The 18550-nt window shown below is 36.6% G+C and overlaps 1 protein-coding gene across 1 annotated transcript in view; it reads left to right on the top strand.

Moving 5' to 3' along the window:
* NEGR1 (neuronal growth regulator 1) overlaps positions 1-18550 on the top strand; it is an 859960-nt gene that overhangs the window by 655439 nt on the left and 185971 nt on the right. The window contains exon 5 of the mRNA XM_059135811.1: positions 11126-11246. Coding sequence (XP_058991794.1) covers positions 11126-11246 — 121 coding nt within the window. The remainder of the gene's footprint in view (positions 1-11125; positions 11247-18550) is intronic.

Here is an 18550-nt window from a genome sequence, read left to right as displayed (position 1 = left end):
AAGAAAGAAAGTTTGGTGAACAGCTAGGAAAACAGTGAACCATTTAATTCTTATTGATACAGCTGGTGGCCCAATAAATCTCAGACAGACATATTTTACCGTGGATGCATCACTGAAGTGAGCATTGCTGACTCTAAGAGGACAGCTGCTTCAAGCTGTAATCTCACTACTGCTGACCCTTGCCTAAAGCATGATATGAATGAATTCTGCCTAAGTACCAGCAAACTCCTCATTACATATATAACCCTTTATCTCCCTACTGTCCTTTTATGTACTTTTTCATGAGTCACAGATAACCCGACCATATATCCTTCAGTGGCCTCTAACAGATGTACACTCATAATCAAGATGATATCATGTCAGGGCACCTAGGTGGCTCAGTGGGTTAAAGCCTCTGCCTTCAGCTCAGGTCATGATCCCAGGATCCTGGGATCAAGCTGGTGGCCCTCTGCTCAGCAGGGAGCCTGTTTCCTCCTCTCTCTCTCTGCCTGCCTCTCTGCCTACTTGTGATATCTCTTTCTGTCAAATAAATAAAATCTTAAAAAAAAAAGATGATATCATGTCATTCACATCACAATGTAAATGACTAATGAAAGCATAAGTATATTTAACCTCCCTTAAAGTATTAAATATTATCATAGCATTAAACCATGGGTTTAGGAAAAGAATCCTTTATGTTGTAGTTTTAAAGCAATGCATAGATTTTTCTTTAAGTGTTTAGGGGACAATGCAAAGGCCTTCACCAATGCCCCTAAAATCAGACTTAATATGCGGTTATATGTCTTAGCTCTGGAATTTTTCACAAAATATTTTGTCTTTTATGCACCTGTGCAAACATAAGGGAATCAGAGATCACAGCTTAGTACACTAAGATGGATATTGAGCCTTTAATAAAACCACTGAAGTCAATTTCATGTGAAATTCATGTAAATTTAATGTGAAATTCCACTTTTCATTGTCTTTCATGTGAAAGAAAATGATCTCATCATAAGCTTAACTGAATCGATACATTGAACTTTTATATGCCCTAACACATAAAGAATGTCCACAACTGCATATCTTTCTAGAAAGAACACCTTTGTGTTCCATACACTTTTGATGTTCTATCACATTATTGAATCCAAGCCTCTCACTTTTTGGTCATTGAGAAATTAGACAAGGTCTCCTACAAATGGCTTTCAGAGAAGATTTTTTTGGTTAACTACAGTTAAAAAGCGGGGTATTCATGGAATTCTGGGAAAGTAAAAATTTATACTGGTACAGCTTTTAATTAAATTAATGACTTGCTTGTTATACCAAGACAATGAATTTTTTAAAAGTCAGTTCCTTTTCTATCCATACCTTATGATCTCATGTTCTTAAAGGGAGCATAACTATGATATCCTATACACTAGTAATAATGTCTGTTTAATAATAGCTAATATTTTTATTGACTGCTAATTCAGTGCAAAGCACTAAGGTAACACTTTCCATGAAGTTTGTGTTTTTAATTTCAGTGTAGTTAATATATAGCATTATTGGGTCTGTTGACCATCTGTATGTCTTCTTTGTAAATGTCTCTTCATGCCTTCTGCCCAGCTTTTGCTTAGATTATTTGGGTTTGGGTTGTTCAGCTGTATAAATTCTTTATATATTTTGGATACTGATTCTTTATCAGATGTCACTTGCAAATATCTTCTTCCTTTCAGTAGGTGGTCTTTTAGTTTGGTTGGTCATTTCCTTTGCTATTTAGAAGCTTTTTATTTAGATGAAATCCTGATAGTTTATTTTTGCTTTTGTTTCCCTTGCCTTGGTAGACATATCTAGAAAGATGCTGTTATGGCCAGTATCAGAGAAATTACTGCCTGTGCTCTCTTCCAGGATTTTTATGCTTTCAGATCCCACATTTAGGTTCTTAATCCATTTTCAGTTTATTTTTGTGTATGGTGAAAGAAAGTGTTCCAGTTTCATTCTTTTGCATATAGCCATCCAATTTTCCCAACACTTTGAAGAGACTATCTTTTTCTCAGTACATATTCTTGCCTTTTTTGTGGAAGATTAATTAACCCTATATTGTGGGTTTATTTCTGGGCCCCCATAAAGTGTTTTATGTTGTCCATATAGCAGTCCTATGAAGTAGGCACTATTTATTTTATGGATGAGAAAACTGGGGTTTAGAAGGGTTAAGTAACTCAGATAGTGAATGTTACAACCACTTTTGTTTGGCTGCAAAGAAAAGCCTTTCACTGCACTATTTTGTGACTGTGTAAATGTTTAAGGTCTTGGGGAAGCTGGAGGTACATTACAAACTGTCTTATTTTCATCCCCTGTGAAAACTAAGCAGAGGTATTCAATGTGAAAGTCCTTTAGGTGATGAGGATTATTTTTCAACTATATTTCACTAATTTGATTAAAAAAAAAAACTTGACTAGGTGAATTGTTTTTAAAAAATTTCTCTTAGCAATAACATGGAGTTTTCAGCTTTCTTTAAGATCAAATTAGTCCATTAGGCAAGGACATAATTCCTTCATGGAAAGGGTTTACTGACCTTGTGATCCACTTCAGTAAGATCTGTGACAGCCTTTGAATGACTATCATTATTCCTTACCCTAAGGTGCAACCTATCTTCAAAGAAGAAATTTTCAACTATCATCATCCTCATTTGTAACAATTGTGTATTGAGCACTTCCTATATATGTGTTTTCTAGTGGGTACTGGAAAACTTACATTTTTTTCAAAGACAGTTTATCTGACTGAGGCTTCTTTGGGGTAGCTCACAAGTTCTATGACTTAGACCAAAGTCAACATGCTTATTTACCACAGAGTTTTCCTACAGAACTTCTGTAGGAAAGATTTCCTCATGATTTACTTCTCTTTACTATTGCTCACTCTTTATCCCTGTGACTATTTAATATGGCTTTTTTATCATTGTCCGTCATTTGAGAGAGAGGGATGGTGTCAAATTTGTTTGCCTTTGGAGCTGTAGAGTTTCATTTGTACTACCTCAATTCAGTAAACCTATTGAAATAATTCTTGGATTCACTCATCTTTTTGATAATAGAACTTTGTACAAAACCAAAGCTCCCACTGGGAATGACAAGAGAGGAAGAAGGTCTTTGTGGCTATTGTCATGTAACTAAGAAAACTTGAATCTTGATTAGGCTTATTGGGTGCCAAGTGCTGAGGTTCTGTTGCTTGCACCTGCAGAGCCTGGAGTTTTGGATGAAGAACCTTTAATTATCTTCATCCTGAAATGACTGGCTAAACAATGAATGGAAATAATCCCACTGAGTAAATGAGAAGGAAACACTCCTCTTTTATGAGCATCTAATCACACAGGTGTTAAATACCCCCTCTTGACCCTTTCACTGCTGGCTTTTCCAAACATCTGTTCTTTACTGTCCCCCACAACTGTCTAGTAACATTTCCCTAACATTTATTTATTTCAGTATGCAATTGCTTCAGCTCACAGCCATATACAATTTGATATAAGGATAGTATTCCTAAATTTCAGCAGTGCACACAAATCATTCTATCCCAAAGGATGCCATTGTACTTACGAATTTAAGAGGCTCAAGTAATACACATGTTTTGCTACTTTGGTATAATTGGAAGAAGTTACATCCGAGCAAAACAAAAACTATCTTTATGGGGGAAAAAAAAAAACAGTTCCAGAAACATAAACATATGGAGATGACCATCTTTACACTCCCATTCCCTGTAAAAGCAACTTACACAACTGGATCAGGGCCAAAATTCACAGATCAATGGAATATCATGGTAAAAGAAATAGGTTCTGGGAGCAATCATTCATATTTTACCACTTATTGTCTCTTCTAGAAAGGATTCAATATAATTTCTTAAAACACAGGACATTTTTTTTAGTAGAAAATGAGTGCTTTGTACAACTTAGCTTAACATACTTGTAATTCCTTGTTACAGCTCCAGTTTGAGACTTAATCATAATTGTTGTGAGGTATATATTTCTGGCAAATAAGCAACTACTCCTTATGATAACCATGGCCTTTTCCTAATGTAAAATTCTTGAGTGCATTATAGCTCATGAGTACATAGAAACCCGTCAAACCAAGGTTGACCGTTGACTTGGTAAGTCATGAATCACATAACACAGGATGTGGACTAGACCTTAGATATCTGCTAGTCCCACTGTCCAACATACCCAGATTAAATCCCAAGAAATATTAGGCCCACAAGACTTCAATATAAAACCTTCTACTATTCCATGGTCTCATAAGTTTGGAAGAAGCTTTATACTATAAAATATTCATAAGGTATACATGCACATCACAGTTTCACTGGGATGTGCTCTAGAAAAGAAACCTGCTTGGTATACCCAGACATTTGTGAGACCATATAACTATTTTATTTACACAAAGCAATAGGGTTCAGAATGATATAAACTTGGAATTTCTCTAAAAATGTCCTGTCACTGCCAGTTAACTAAAATGAGTTGACTCAGGTCCAGTGTGACCAATGATCTATTTAATTAAATTTTCTCTCAATTCTTTCCTTTTTTATGGATTGGCCATGACTTTCTCATCATCCTCAAAATTACTACAGCAGCCTCCTAGCAGTTCTGCCTGTTTCCTCTCCTGCCTCTCTGCAGACCATGAACTACTCAGCAGCCAAAGAGTATTTATAAAAAGTTAATCAAACCATGTCATTCTGCTTAAAATCTCCAAAACTTCATCTCCTTAGAACAAAATTCAAAGGCTCTACTATGGGTTACCACACTCTACAAAAAATTGAGCCCCAGCTGCCTGCTCAATCTTCTTTTCTGTATCTTCCTTTCATCTGCTCAGACCATGACGACCATTTTGCTGCTGCTTAAATCTTTTAAGCATGTTTCCACCTCAAGCATGCTCTCAACTCAAGGCCTTTAACTTTTCTGTTTTTTTTTTTTATTGTAATAATTTACTACAGATGACCACATGATTTCTTTCCTCTCATCATTTAATTTTCTACTCAAATACTGCCTTATCAATAAGAGGCTCCATGACTGCACCACAGAAAATAATACATCTTGGAATTCCTTTTTCTTTTACTGTGCTCAATTCCCATCTCAGTTCATACAACTTTCTTACTGTTTATTTATTTACTTACTCTTGGACATGCATATATATGCATACATACCTACACACCCCTCAAAAATGTTAGTCCTATGAGGCCAGAGATATCATTTTTTTTCATTAACATGGTCCCTAATAAAAATATTTAATATAGGAATGAAGAATAGGTAAGTGGTTAAATCCACTTCTTGAACAGTCATTTTTTTTTAAAGATTTTTGTTTATTTATTTGACAGAGAGATCACAAGTAGGCAGAGAGGCAGGCAGAGAGAGAGGGAAGCAGGCTCCCTGGTGAGCAGCGAGCCCCATGTAGGGCTCCATCCCAGGCCCTGGGATCATGACCTGAGCCAAAGGCAAAGGCTTTAACTCACTGAGCTACCCAGGCATCCCTTGAACAGTCATTTTTAAGAGTGGGAGAATAATATGAATAAGGGCTCATTCATGTCCCTGAGAAAAATCAATAGCACCTTCAAGTTCAAGCGTATAATTTAACTTATTTTATTTTTTAAAGATTTTATTTATTTATTTGACAGAGAGATAGCAAAAGTAGGCAGAGTGGCAGGCAGAGGGAGAGGAAGAAGCAGCCTCTCCACTGAGCAGGGAGCCTGATGCAAAGCTCCATCTCAGGACCTGGGATCATGACCTGAGCAGAAGGCAGCCACTTAACTGACTGAGCCACCCTAGTGTCCCTCAATTGTATAATTTTAACCTCAAAATGAAATCTACGTCAGATTCCCCTCACCACATTGATTGCCCATAGCCCATAGCCCTTTAATTCTCTAACACACAAACTGTTCTTAGGACATTTTTCTTATGTGCAATGTTAATTCTTGAGTCATTCTTCATCTATGCGTCCATATGACATTTTAGGTATCTTTCCATTTTCTGTGTCCATCAGAGCAGCCTGTGAACCTCTAGACAATAGGATCATGTCCCTTTAACTTGTGTGGTAAAACACCTAGTGTTGAGCCATATGCACAAAGAACTGCATAAAAGCCTTTTAATGACAAATTAGATTTTATTTCGGTTCATTACGCATGGGTTTTCAGGCAATGTTCCGGATTTCATGGTTTTGTTTATAATGAGTCATGGACCCCTTGACAAACAAGAGAGTAATTAAACTAACCAGGTTATCAATAGAAGCTTGTGATGGATCTCCTGTTGCATATGGTTATTTCATCTTCAATAGTAGTTGGATATTATAAAAGGTTATGGCCTCTTAGTGTGACAGGGAGAGAAAGAGAAATTAAAACCTCTGAGAACAAGAGTGGAAATACAGTCCTACCTAGGCCTTGCACAAGCAAAAAAGTATCATAATAATTGACAAATAAGTGGAGTTTTATTTATAGATATCTTTTGATATTCTATTGCCATTTATGGGGAGATGTGAATTTTGCTTTACAAAGATAAATAAATTTATTAAATGATTTCTTATATTGTATGCAAGAATGTATATATATATATTTGTGTATATGTATGTATATACACACATAGATATATATGTAAATAGATTTACATATTTACATATATACTACATATATGCATATAAAATGAGCATATGTATTATCTCATAACATTTTCTTCAAATATTTTTGGTAACACTTTTTATTGTTTTTTACCAAGTTATTAACAAGCACTTTAATAAAAATACTATTTCTTTGCAAGTTTCCTTCTAGAACTATAAGTTGAACTTTTACTATTAAGAATAAAAATACCACAGAGAAATAGAGGTGCTATAATTTCAAAGTGAAGTATCACCCTTAACAAAAAATGATGAATTTCCTAGGGTATTTTTAAAAGGAAGGGCAATGTTCTGTTGTAAGGGTGTTTACAGTTTTCATATACACTGCATATTGAAAAATCATTAAACTCTGTTCTTTTTTATTGCTTTCTAAAGAAACCTAAAATATATCCAGAGTGCACACTAACTCAGGTTATTGTCTGAATGAATTAGTATTTGCATTTTCAAGGTTCCTGTTGTATTCAACGCTTTCTCATAGTGTTATTTCAAATATGTAGTATATTAAAAAGAGAGATAGAAAAAGAAAATATTTATAAAAATAGATACGTGTATCTAGAAAATAGATATGATAGACAGATACAGTTGCAACACCAAAAGGAACACACCATCCATGGAAGAAATCACTGATAAGCTGGAGTTCATTACAATTAGAAATTTTTTTTTAATATAATTTTTTATTTTTTATAAACATATATTTTTATCCCCAGGGGTACAGGTCTGTGAATCACCAGGTTTACACACTTCACAGCACTCACCAAAACACATACCCTCCCCAATGTCCATAATACCACCCCCTTCTCCCAAACCCCCTCCCCCCAGCAACCCTCAGTTTGTTTTGTGAGATTAAGAGTCACTTATGGTTTGTCTCCCTCCCAATCCCATCTTCTTTCATTTATTCTTCTTGTACCCACTTAAGCCCCCATGTTGCATCACCACTTCCTCATATCAGGGAGATCATATAATAGTTGTCTTTCTCCGCTTGACTTATTTCGCTAAATTTTGACTCTGTGAAACACTATTGAGTCTGAAAACAGAATCCACACAAAAGTATTTTTAAAAAGGCACATCTGATAAAGGATAGTTATCCAAAATATAAAAAGAAAACTCAAAAACAAGAATAAAAACAACCTAATTTAAAAAGTGGGCCAAAGACATTAACAGAAGATATACATCACCAAAGATATACAGATAAAAATTAAGTATATGAAAAGATGCTCCATGTCATATGTCAGCAATGAAATGCAAATCAAAACAATGGGATCCTCTACACACCTAATAGAATGACCAAAATCTGGAATACTGACAGCCCCAAATACTGGCAAGGATGTGGACCAACAAGAGCTCTCCTACATTGCTGGCGGGAATGCAAAGTGTTTTTCACTTTGGAAAACAGTTTGGTAGTTTCTTACAAAACTAAACATGCCTTTATGGTGTGATTCAACAATTGCACTCCTTTGTATTTACCCAAAGGAATGCAAAAACTTGTGCATGGATATTTACAGCGGCTTCATGTATAATTGCCAATACATGGAAACAACCAAGATATTTCTTAATAAGTGGATGGATGAATAAATTGTGGTGCTTCCAGATGATGGAATATTATTCTGTGCTAAAAAGAATTGGTCTATCAAGCCATGAAAGGACATGGAGAACCGTAAATGCCTAGCACTAAGGGAAAAAGTCAATCTGAAAAGGTTACATGCTCCATGATTACAACTATATAACAATCTGGAAAATACAAAACTTTGGAAACAATGAAAAGATCAGCAGTTTCGGGGGGAGGGGAGGGATAGTAGAGATTAAGAGGCAGAGTTGAGAAGATTTTTAGGACAGTGAAAATCATTTGTATGATATTATAATGATAGTTATGTGTCATTATGCTTTCCTCTAAACCCATAGGATATACAACACAACGAGTGAAAACTAATGTAAACTATGGATTTTAGGTGATAAAGATGTGTCAGTGTAGGTTCAGCTATAACAAATGTACCACTGTGGTGTGGGCTATCAGTAACAGAGAGGCCATGCATATACTGGGGCAAGGAGTATATGGGAGAACTCTACCTTCCACTCGGTTTTGTGTGAACAGAAACTACTCTAAAAAACAAAATCTTTCAAAAGAAAATGACCCATGCATGCAACTCTTAATGTTTCTCTCTAAAACTCATCAACTTACTATCTTACCCATCTCAGGCAATTGGTATTCTAACCTTCCAGTGAAGCCAGATGAAGTCACCCTGGACTCATCTCTTTATTTCACATCTGCTAGGAAAATCCTGTTGGCTGCAACTTCACAACAGACTCAAAGCCAATTACTTTCACTACCTCTAGTGCCTCCACCCTAACCTGAGCTGGCAACATCACTTGTCTTGCTAACCGCCACAGCTTCCTCCAAGTGCTCAGCTTCCCTCCTGGCCTCACTATTGTCTTTTCTCAACACAGGAGCCAAAATTGCCTTTGAAATAAAAGTCAGCTTATATCTCTCTTCTATGGTAGTTCACCATTTCACTCAGAGTAAAACCAAGTCCTTAAAATGGCCTTCACAGTCCTATCGGATCTTCCATCCTTTGGCCCCATGCATCAGTCAGAGCTCTCCAGAAAAACAGAGCCAATAATCTATGTGGGTGTGTGTATATATATATATCTACATTTCTATATAGATATATTTCAATATGGATATACACACATATGTCTATAAATCTTTAGATGTCTAGAGAGATAAATACAAACATACATATTTATACATATCTACCTACACACACATATACACACACACACAAAGAGATTATATTATGAGGACTAGCTCACGTGATTATGCAAGCTAAGAAGATCCCCAAGTTGCTGTCTGCAAGTGAAAACCCAGGGAAGTCCATGGTATAGCTCAGTCCAAGTCTGAAAGCCAATGAGAACCAGGAGAGCCAACAAGATAAAACTTAGTCTGAGGGCAGAAGACCAATGTTTTACTTCAAGCAGTCAGGTGATATGGGGGATTCACCCTTCCTCTGCCTTTTGTTCTGTTCAGGCCTTCAGGGGACTGCAGGGTGTGCACCCACATGGGAGGGCCTGAGTCCACTGATCTGAATTATATTTCCATACAGAACCAGACAAACCCAAAAGTAATGCTTGGCACATACCTAGACACTGCAATGCAGTCAGGCTGACAGAAAGTGAACCATCACACTCCATCTCCTGATCTCCCTGCTTTCTCTTGCTTCAGCCACATGGTTATCTTCGGTATTTTTCAAACAAACCAGGCTTGCCTCAGCCTTAGGGCCTTATGACAAGTCTTACTTACTCACTACTTACTTACTTACTACTTACTACATAAAGACTTACTACTAGTCTTCATGCAAATCTCACTTTCTCAATGAATCTTCCTCAGATCACCCGACACACAATTGCCATCTATTCCTTGCTCATATTTCTCTTATCTTGCCCTAATTTTTTTTTATCATCCCTCTTGTCACCTTCTAATGTTTATTTAAATTGCTTATTTATTTTATGTACGGCTTATAGTCTGTCTCCACATCCCTCCCTCCATCTAGAACATAAGCTTCATCACATTAGGGAGTTGGACTGCTTTGTGCCTTGAGAAATGTGCAGCATATACTGATCACTCAACAACTATTTGATGAGTAAAGGAGTGGCTATGCTACAAGGAGTTTTTAAGCATCATTTTGCGTGCTTTGATCTCTGAACATGCAAAGATGGACGAGATACTCATCCTGCCTTCAGACAGCTAAGAAGCAAGCCTGGCATACCCATAAATAATTACAATACAAGATAGAAAGTATATGGTATGAGAGATATTTAGATAAACTATTCAGAGAAGGGAAAACTATTTTCAACCAGAGCAACAGGAGACAGTATGGAGACACCTAATCAAGCCTGCATCTGTGGAAATGGAAAAGAATTGCATTTCAGGTAGAAGAAACAACCAAAAAAAAATATATATACTGATTTGTTAAAGCACAGGAAAAGACAGAAGAAAACACAGACTAATAAGTCAGTATGGCAGTATTAAACCCAAATTCTGCAGCTAAGTAGCTGTGTGACCTTAGATAAATTATTTAACCTCTCTGAGCTTCAGTGTTCAATTTATGATATTGGGATAATACCATCTAGCTTTGAGTATTGCCATGAAGAAATCATGAACATAAAGCACCCAGCCCAGGGACTGGCTCCCAGTGATCACTCAATAAATGAGAGCTATTATGGGAGGGTAGTTTGACTGGAGTACAGATGAAGTGTTCCCCTCAACAATGCCACTTTTCCAACAGGAAGCAAGGCCAAAATGTATTGCATTTACTCTGCACTCCTTGGGAACATTCATCTATTGTCCAACTTGAAAAATGAAGCTGAAAATGACTAGCCTTGTATTAGAAGCATAAAACACTGAAAATGTGATGCATTGGCCTATCAGGCCTACGATTGCTTTGAATATAGAAGGAATAAAAATATATGTGTGTTATATTTCTGCTGAAGATTAGTTTTACTTACCCACCAGTTTCTTTGTTTGTTTGTTTCTTTTTCAGTTGCTCCTACAATTCAGGAAATTAAATCTGGCACCGTGGCCCCAGGACGCAGTGGATTGATAAGATGCGAAGGTGCAGGTGTGCCGCCTCCGGCCTTTGAATGGTACAAAGGAGAGAAGAAGTAAGGACTTTGTGATTATTACTGTGTTTCAAGCACTTTGAGCTAATGTGTTTGTGTTTCAGATACTTACTTGAAGCCATTTCTTTAACTGGCTTGAATGATTCTCAGCAGCCTCCTTGCAGGCAGGCAAACCGAAGGGGCCCACACGGGAGGGATGAGTAGCTAATAGCATTGAGAAGAAATGTCCACTTTGGTTTTATGTGTTCCCAGAAATGCCTGCAAATCCTGCACTGCTGATACATTTCACTTCTTCCCCTCCTTTTGTGAACCAGCACACCATTGCTCTCGCTGGCTGCCATGTTTACTTGGGAAGGAAACCAGCTTTTAAAGGACCTGGGCACAGCTTTCATGAGTGCACTCCAAAAGCAATCGGAGCTGCTGCCTCTGCCTGGCTTCCTTGAGAAGTCTCAACCCTTTCACCTGCCTTACTCTCCCGCACAGCATTTTAACATTTCATTTTATAGAACACTGTGTTTTAGATATGCTATCCCTAAAGGGCCTGTAGAGGAGATAAAATACATGGTTAAAGGACTAACCAAGGGGATTTTAGGGCTACTGTAACTTTAGCTCTATATGATTGTCCCCTTGAGGAGCCCAGGAAAAGCCTTGACAAGAGCTGTTGAACAAAAGACAGGACTTGACTACTTTCTTTACTTTCAACCAGTAGGCTCATTCAGACCTCTTCAGCTGCTCTTATCAAGCCATCAGAGAAGAGTGGGACCCCTGTGGGTTAACTGGAAGATGGAATGCAGAGGGGAGGATATTATCTATAATACATCTTTTTTTTTTTCTTTGCCTCAAAACTAGGGAAGAACGTGTTCAAGAAAATGCTAGGTTGGGCCATACGAAACTGCCATTTTTAATCAAAAGGCTAAATATTGGCAATTCCACACTGTTCAACAGATATATATATGGGGTTTACTTATTTATACCATGGCTCATGACTAATGACAGCTAAATGTCTAGTCTGAAAACTAGAGAAATGTCATAAAAGTTTAGATATTGTCATAGTGGATGATAGTGGATGGGACCTAAGCAGGTACCTTTTTTTTACCCTTAAATTGTAATCAAAAGAAGAATTTTTAGAAGACCTTCTCCCTCTTCAACATCAGCCTTAACAATAAAGGAAGTCCCCATAACTATCTCATTGATCTGAATCACCAACTCTGCATTTATCTACAACTATTTGCAACTATTTTTATGCAACCTCTTCTGTAATTTGGGGTACTCAATTCTTAATTCTTTTTACTACTTTATGTTTTTACTAATTCTAAATCTACCTTTTTGGGGCTTCATAGAAGCCCCACTTTTTATATACTTAGAATTAGATAAACTAGTCTGTGGTCACCCTTGTCCTACGGTACAATATTATATATTAGCCAATAACCTTTCTCAGATTCTGATAATCCAGATTCAGAAGTTCAGTGTGTGATTCCCTATATGGACAATAGAGTGGTTTCCAATCCTCTGTAAGTTATGAAACACTTTTTTCAAATACAATCTTATGTAGAAACCCAGTTAGTAATATCTATGAAAATAGGACTTCTTTGGTAGATGTGGGCTGAACGGAGCTTCGGTTTTATGGTCTCAGAAACTTCCCTTGCAAGGGCTCCCCAGATCCCTGTTTCTTCCACAAAGTGCATTTTAAATAATGATAAAATATTTTACATATCTCTCAAAGTCCCTTTTGAATCTATGTTAGGCCTTTCTTACAAGCTAACAAAATTATCACCAGTAGTACGAGAGCTCCTTTGTTAAAGTCCTTTTGATTTCCAGTATTTTGTGAAATGATGTCCTGAAATTTTTTTTTTTCTATTTCCCTCTCTTTTCCTTTCCTAAATTCAGCAACCATTGTCAGAAAAGGCTACAATCATCCTTGGTCGACTTTCTTGGCCTATAGCAAAAGCAGCAAAGGACCCATTGGTGTCCACAGTCATAGTTTCAGTGACTCTTTTCCTACTGGAGAGATGGACAATAGCTTTTATTATATTTTGAAAGGAGTTTAGAACCACTACTATAAAAGGTGGATTGATTCTTCCCAATCAATGCCCTTTCCCAGCACACACACCTAGAGAAAATCTGGGAGCTGTGAAAATCAAATGCACTAGTCAAAGGCCAACATACTTTCATTTCAGAGTGGAGTATACATCTGTCATTTGTTAAGTTTTTATTTGAGGAAATACTCAGATTATCAAATACCACACGAATATATAAAGTCCTCTCAAAATTATAGTGAAGCAAATTTAAGAATGTCTCAGTGGGTTAAGCCTCTGCCTTCAGCTCAGGTCATGATCCCACAGTCCTGGGATCGAGCCCCACATCGGGCTCTCTGCTCCGTGGGGAACCTGCTTCCTCCTCTCTCTCTCTGCCTGCCTCTCTGCCTACTTGTGATCTCTGTCAAATAAATATATAAAATATTAAAAAAAAAATAAAGAATGTGCAAGAATAGGAAAGAGAAGGGTTCTGGTTGCTAAATGATGGTTGTTACACTCACTGAGTTTGTTTACCATCCTACCTTCTGGGCCCAGGCCATTCGAATGTTTATCTCATTAAAATGAAAAACTATCTATGTAAAAAGCATCTGCTGTTTGACGGGCAGTATTCTAAATTGTTAACAGACATTAACGCATTTTATCTAATTTTCACAACAAACTTATTAGTTAGATACTATTTTTATGGTCACCTTTTGCTTGGGGGAAAACAAAGCACAGAGTGTTTTTAAGTAACTTGCACAGGTTCATACAGTTAGTGGAGGGCTGGGATTTGAACTCCAGAAGTCTTACAAATCTTCATGCAGAGTCTATGCACCTAGTGTAGGTCATGGCACTTCAGAGACTATCAAAAATAATTTGAAATGTCAATGTTAAATGGCAACGGTAAGGACATTGCAGGTCACTTATGAATTAGCAAAATAAAAGACTGCACATACAAACACTCACTTATGCTTTCTGAATTTACTTAGTCAAAGACACAGAAATAATGGAATCAAGGTAGACACACAGAGAAGAAACAGATAGCACGTTTCTGAGCTGTTTTCTTGACCTCAAGGTCACTAACGGAAACATGAAGCTGTCAGAGATCCTGTCAAAGTGTAGCAGAGTTTTTACAAGATCTGGAGAAGTTTTATTTCCTAGAGATATTTTTCACTTTGAGCGTACAAATATATTAAAAAATAGCTTACTCTCTTCACTTCTGCTTAAGAGAATGTTTATAAAAACTCATCTCTTTTAACTTAAGATCTTCAAAGCTGATCTTCATTCAAATAAATATGAACAAATAAACATAAATAAATAAAAAAAGAGGCAGTAACTGAGCATCCTTAGTCTCATCTCTGCCTATAGTTCTTCCACATCCTATAAAATCCATATCTGGGTGCTGAGAATAATCTAAACACCTTAAAAAAAAACCTGAAAAATAAAGCACAATTGAAAAGAAAACAAGGAAACAAATGCTTACTGAAGACAAATCACTTTCCAGGTTCTTTAAATTCTTTTATCTCTCTTCCTGTTCAGACTTCTGTGAAACACAATTTATTGTCCTCAATTTACCGATGGCAGAACTGAGACACAAGAGTCTTAACCTGTCCAAGAGCTCTCAACTTCAAAGATGCCATCAAGACACATTTTATTGTTAACCTCTCAGTCCACATTCTTTCTCTTGCATACACTGCCATTCTTAGTTATCTACTGCTAAATAATATGTTAGCTTGAAACTTAGCAGCTGAAACCAGTAAGCATTTACTATCACAGTTTCTGTGGGTCAGGATGGGAGCAGCTTAGCTGGGTAGTTGTGGTTCAGGGTGCCTCATCAGGTTACAGTCAAGTGTTACCTGGTGCTGGTCATCTAAAGGCTTGACTAGGACTAAAGGGTCTGCTTCTAAGGTAACTCACTCAGATTTCTGGCAAGTTAGTTCTTATTATAGGCAGAAGGCCTCACTTAATTGTCTCTTCATGGGACTGCTTGATTGCCTTCTTAACTTTTCCCAGAACTACTAATCCAAGGGAGAGCAAGGTAGACACTATTTATGACCTAGTCCCAGAAGTTATGCTCTGTCATTCCTGTAATAGCTTCCTGCTTATACAGGGTGACCCTATTCAAAGTAGAAGGGGGAAGTGGGAACATGAATATCAAGAGTTAAGAATCATCAGATACTATCTTCAAAGATAAGCTTCTACCGCTATCCCCCTCATGGATGGCATGGATGACAATTAAAAAAAGAAAAAAAAAGAAACTTTTTTTTTTAAAATTAGAAATATTAGTCATTTTGGCCTTTAGTTTATTACACTGTTTAGATAAGCACCATACCATGAGAATGATTAAAGTTTTATACTTATTATTAAAATATTATCCTTTGATATAAAATAGTTATTTTTTAATTATTTGCTTTTAACACTTAGACTCTTAGCATACCTGGTAGGGACAGTGCTCACAGACTTAATTTTGTTCCATTTGCATTTTAGTATTGGGAAAATCAGAATTTGGGGTTTAATTATATAGAAAGCCAAACATTTAAACTTTTTTTTTCTTGATAATAGAAAAAGAAATAGACTCCTTATATTCAGTGAAGGGAACTTTCAGAATAGGAAAAGTACTATTAAACAAGTATTATCTTTGATGACATGAAATGAAGTTAATTTAGGGTTTGAGAAGAGTATATTTATTTAGGATTAAGACCAAAAACACAAAATAAATTTTAATGGATTAATGTTCAAGTAGGTATTGCAAAAACATGGGTTTTGTATCATTTTGTGACGATGGCATCATCCTCTTGTAATGGTACCTGTTTGGTAGGGAGATCATTGATGTAAAGCAGTGGTCCACAACATTTTTGAAATATATATTTCTGAGTAAAATTTAAAATTTAGGAAAAACTATCAGTGTATGAATACTTGTTTGTAAACTGTACATATGCACTTTTGAACTGATACTTTGCAAGCATTAAGTGACCTGTAACGGATAAAATTTAAAAGATGAGATATAATTAAAGAACAAATGGGCATTTTATTATTTTCTTTTCACACTCCTACAGATAACTTGGTACCCAATTTGGAGTACTTGCCCTCCATTTTAGAGACTCTTATAAAGTATCTTATTTTAAAATAAAGAATTTTAAGGGAAATTTTAATGACATGCAAATTTTACCCTACCTGCTGACTTTGTAATTTTATAACACATATAACTCACTGTATACTATCTTACCCATTCCTCACACAATTTTAACTAGATTTTTTAAAATTTAATTTTATTATAGAGTGAGAGAAGGAAAGAGAGAGCACAGGAGTGAATGAGAGTTGGAGGGGCTGAAGGAGAGAAAAAGAATCTTAAGGGGCCCCGTGCTCAGTGCAGAGTGCAACATGGGGCTCAATAACATCACCCTAATATTATGACCTGAGATGAAATCAAGAGTCGGATGCTTAACTGACTGAGTCACCCAAGCACCCCATACAAATATAACTAGATTATACCTGAGGAAAAACAAACAAACAAACAAACAAACAATATCTTATAGAAGTAAAATGACTTGTTGAAGGGAAGTACAGAAAGGGAAGTAAAATCTAATGTCAAGATAACCTCGGTAGGTAATGGATGTACTTCTGGCCGTGGTAGTTATGGTTTCATAGGTGTGTACTTACCCCGGACTCATTGAGTTGTATATATTATAACTTATCAAAGTGAATTTTAAAAGCAAAAACAGAACCAACTGCCAATATCCTGAGTCTTGTGTCAAAATATCCCTCTTCTAGATTTTATGCAACTTTGATTATTCAGAAGGGACTAGAAATAAATTAACTCATTCTCCCTCTCCCTCTCTTTCTATCTCTATCCCCTTTTTTCTCTCTTTTATCTTCTCATATGCAAGGCCATTTTTAAAAAAGATTTTATTTATTTATTTGACAAAGAGACAATGAGAGCAGGAACACAAGAAGGGGGAGTGGGAGAGGAAGAAGCAGGCTTCCCACTGAGCAGGGAGCCCGATGTGGGGCTCAGTCCCAGGACCCTGGGATCATGGCTTGCACAGAAGGCAGATGCTTAACAACTGAGCCACCCAGGTGTCTCTGCAAGGCCATTCTTGTAAGACTAAGCAGTTACATATTTTGATTTAGAAGGGTACTAGAAATAATCCATTACCATCCATGTTAAAAACAATTTTCCTTGCTGACCTGAGAATTTACATGTTCATTCAACACATATACATTAGGCATTTAACGGTGACATAATTGGTAAAGATTGAAAACAAATTAAGTTGCTTAACTGAAGAAACTTTTGTTTCTAATGTAATTTCACTATCTATCTATAATTTTATTTGATATTTCATGTTTTTTTTTTATAACCTAAGTCTTATCCATACAGTTTTATTATCCCTGTGAAGACTTTATCATCCCAGGCCAGGGAAGAAGTAAAGGATAAACATATGAAATAAGCAAGAGTATTTCAACTACTGGGAAGTGGAAAACACATGTCCATGTAAGATATACATGCAAACTATTATATTTAAAACTCTGGGACATTCAAACAAAATTAAAAGTAGGCTAGTCCTGTTTTCATTTCCTGACTTACAGCTTATAGTTTGTCATAAAAATCACCAAAATGAAATAAGGACCACATAAGAAGACCCTAAGGGAGTCCTAAGTCAAGTCCTTGAAAGTGCACAGCAGGGGTCCATTCAACTCAAATCAGAGCATTAACAAACGCTTCAGGGAAAAGGTAGCTTTTATGCTTGATATCAATGAACAGTATTTCCAAACATTGCAAGGAGTCAAGAAAAATCATAAGCAAGGAAAGAAGGTGGTCAAGTAATGTAAGCATTGTGTGAGAGGGTTTCTTTTTATGTCTCGAGGTACAGGATGTGAAATCAGGTGTAACAGGAGATAGGGTTAGAAATGCATGTTAGGGCAAGACTTGGAGCATTTTAAATGTCAGGATAATACATTTAGACTTGATTCCATAGGATGTAAGAAGCCACTAAAGGACTTTTCAAGGGCAGTAGAAATATCCATTCCTTGTCTTCATAAAATGTTTCTCAGACCATTTAGGATGGGAAAGATACAAAATATGGTTTAAACTAGGGTATAAGTTGTGCAATTAAAAAGCAAGAGAGGGGGTGCACCCGAGTGGTATAGTCGGTTAAGCATCCGACTCTTGGTTTCAGCTCAGATCCTGATCTCAGGGTCAGGAGATCCAGCTATGTGTCAGGCTCTGAACGCTCAGTGCTCAGTCTACTTCAGATTCTCTCTCCCTCTCCCTCTGCCCCTCCCACTCGTGCACTCTCTCTCTATCTCTCAAATAAATGAATGAGTCTTTTT

Source organism: Mustela lutreola, chromosome 10 (assembly GCF_030435805.1).
Source record: "Mustela lutreola isolate mMusLut2 chromosome 10, mMusLut2.pri, whole genome shotgun sequence".
Lineage (NCBI taxonomy): Eukaryota > Metazoa > Chordata > Mammalia > Carnivora > Mustelidae > Mustela > Mustela lutreola.
Note: the sequence above shows the minus strand (reverse complement) of the source record. Positions and strands in the feature narration are given on the sequence as shown.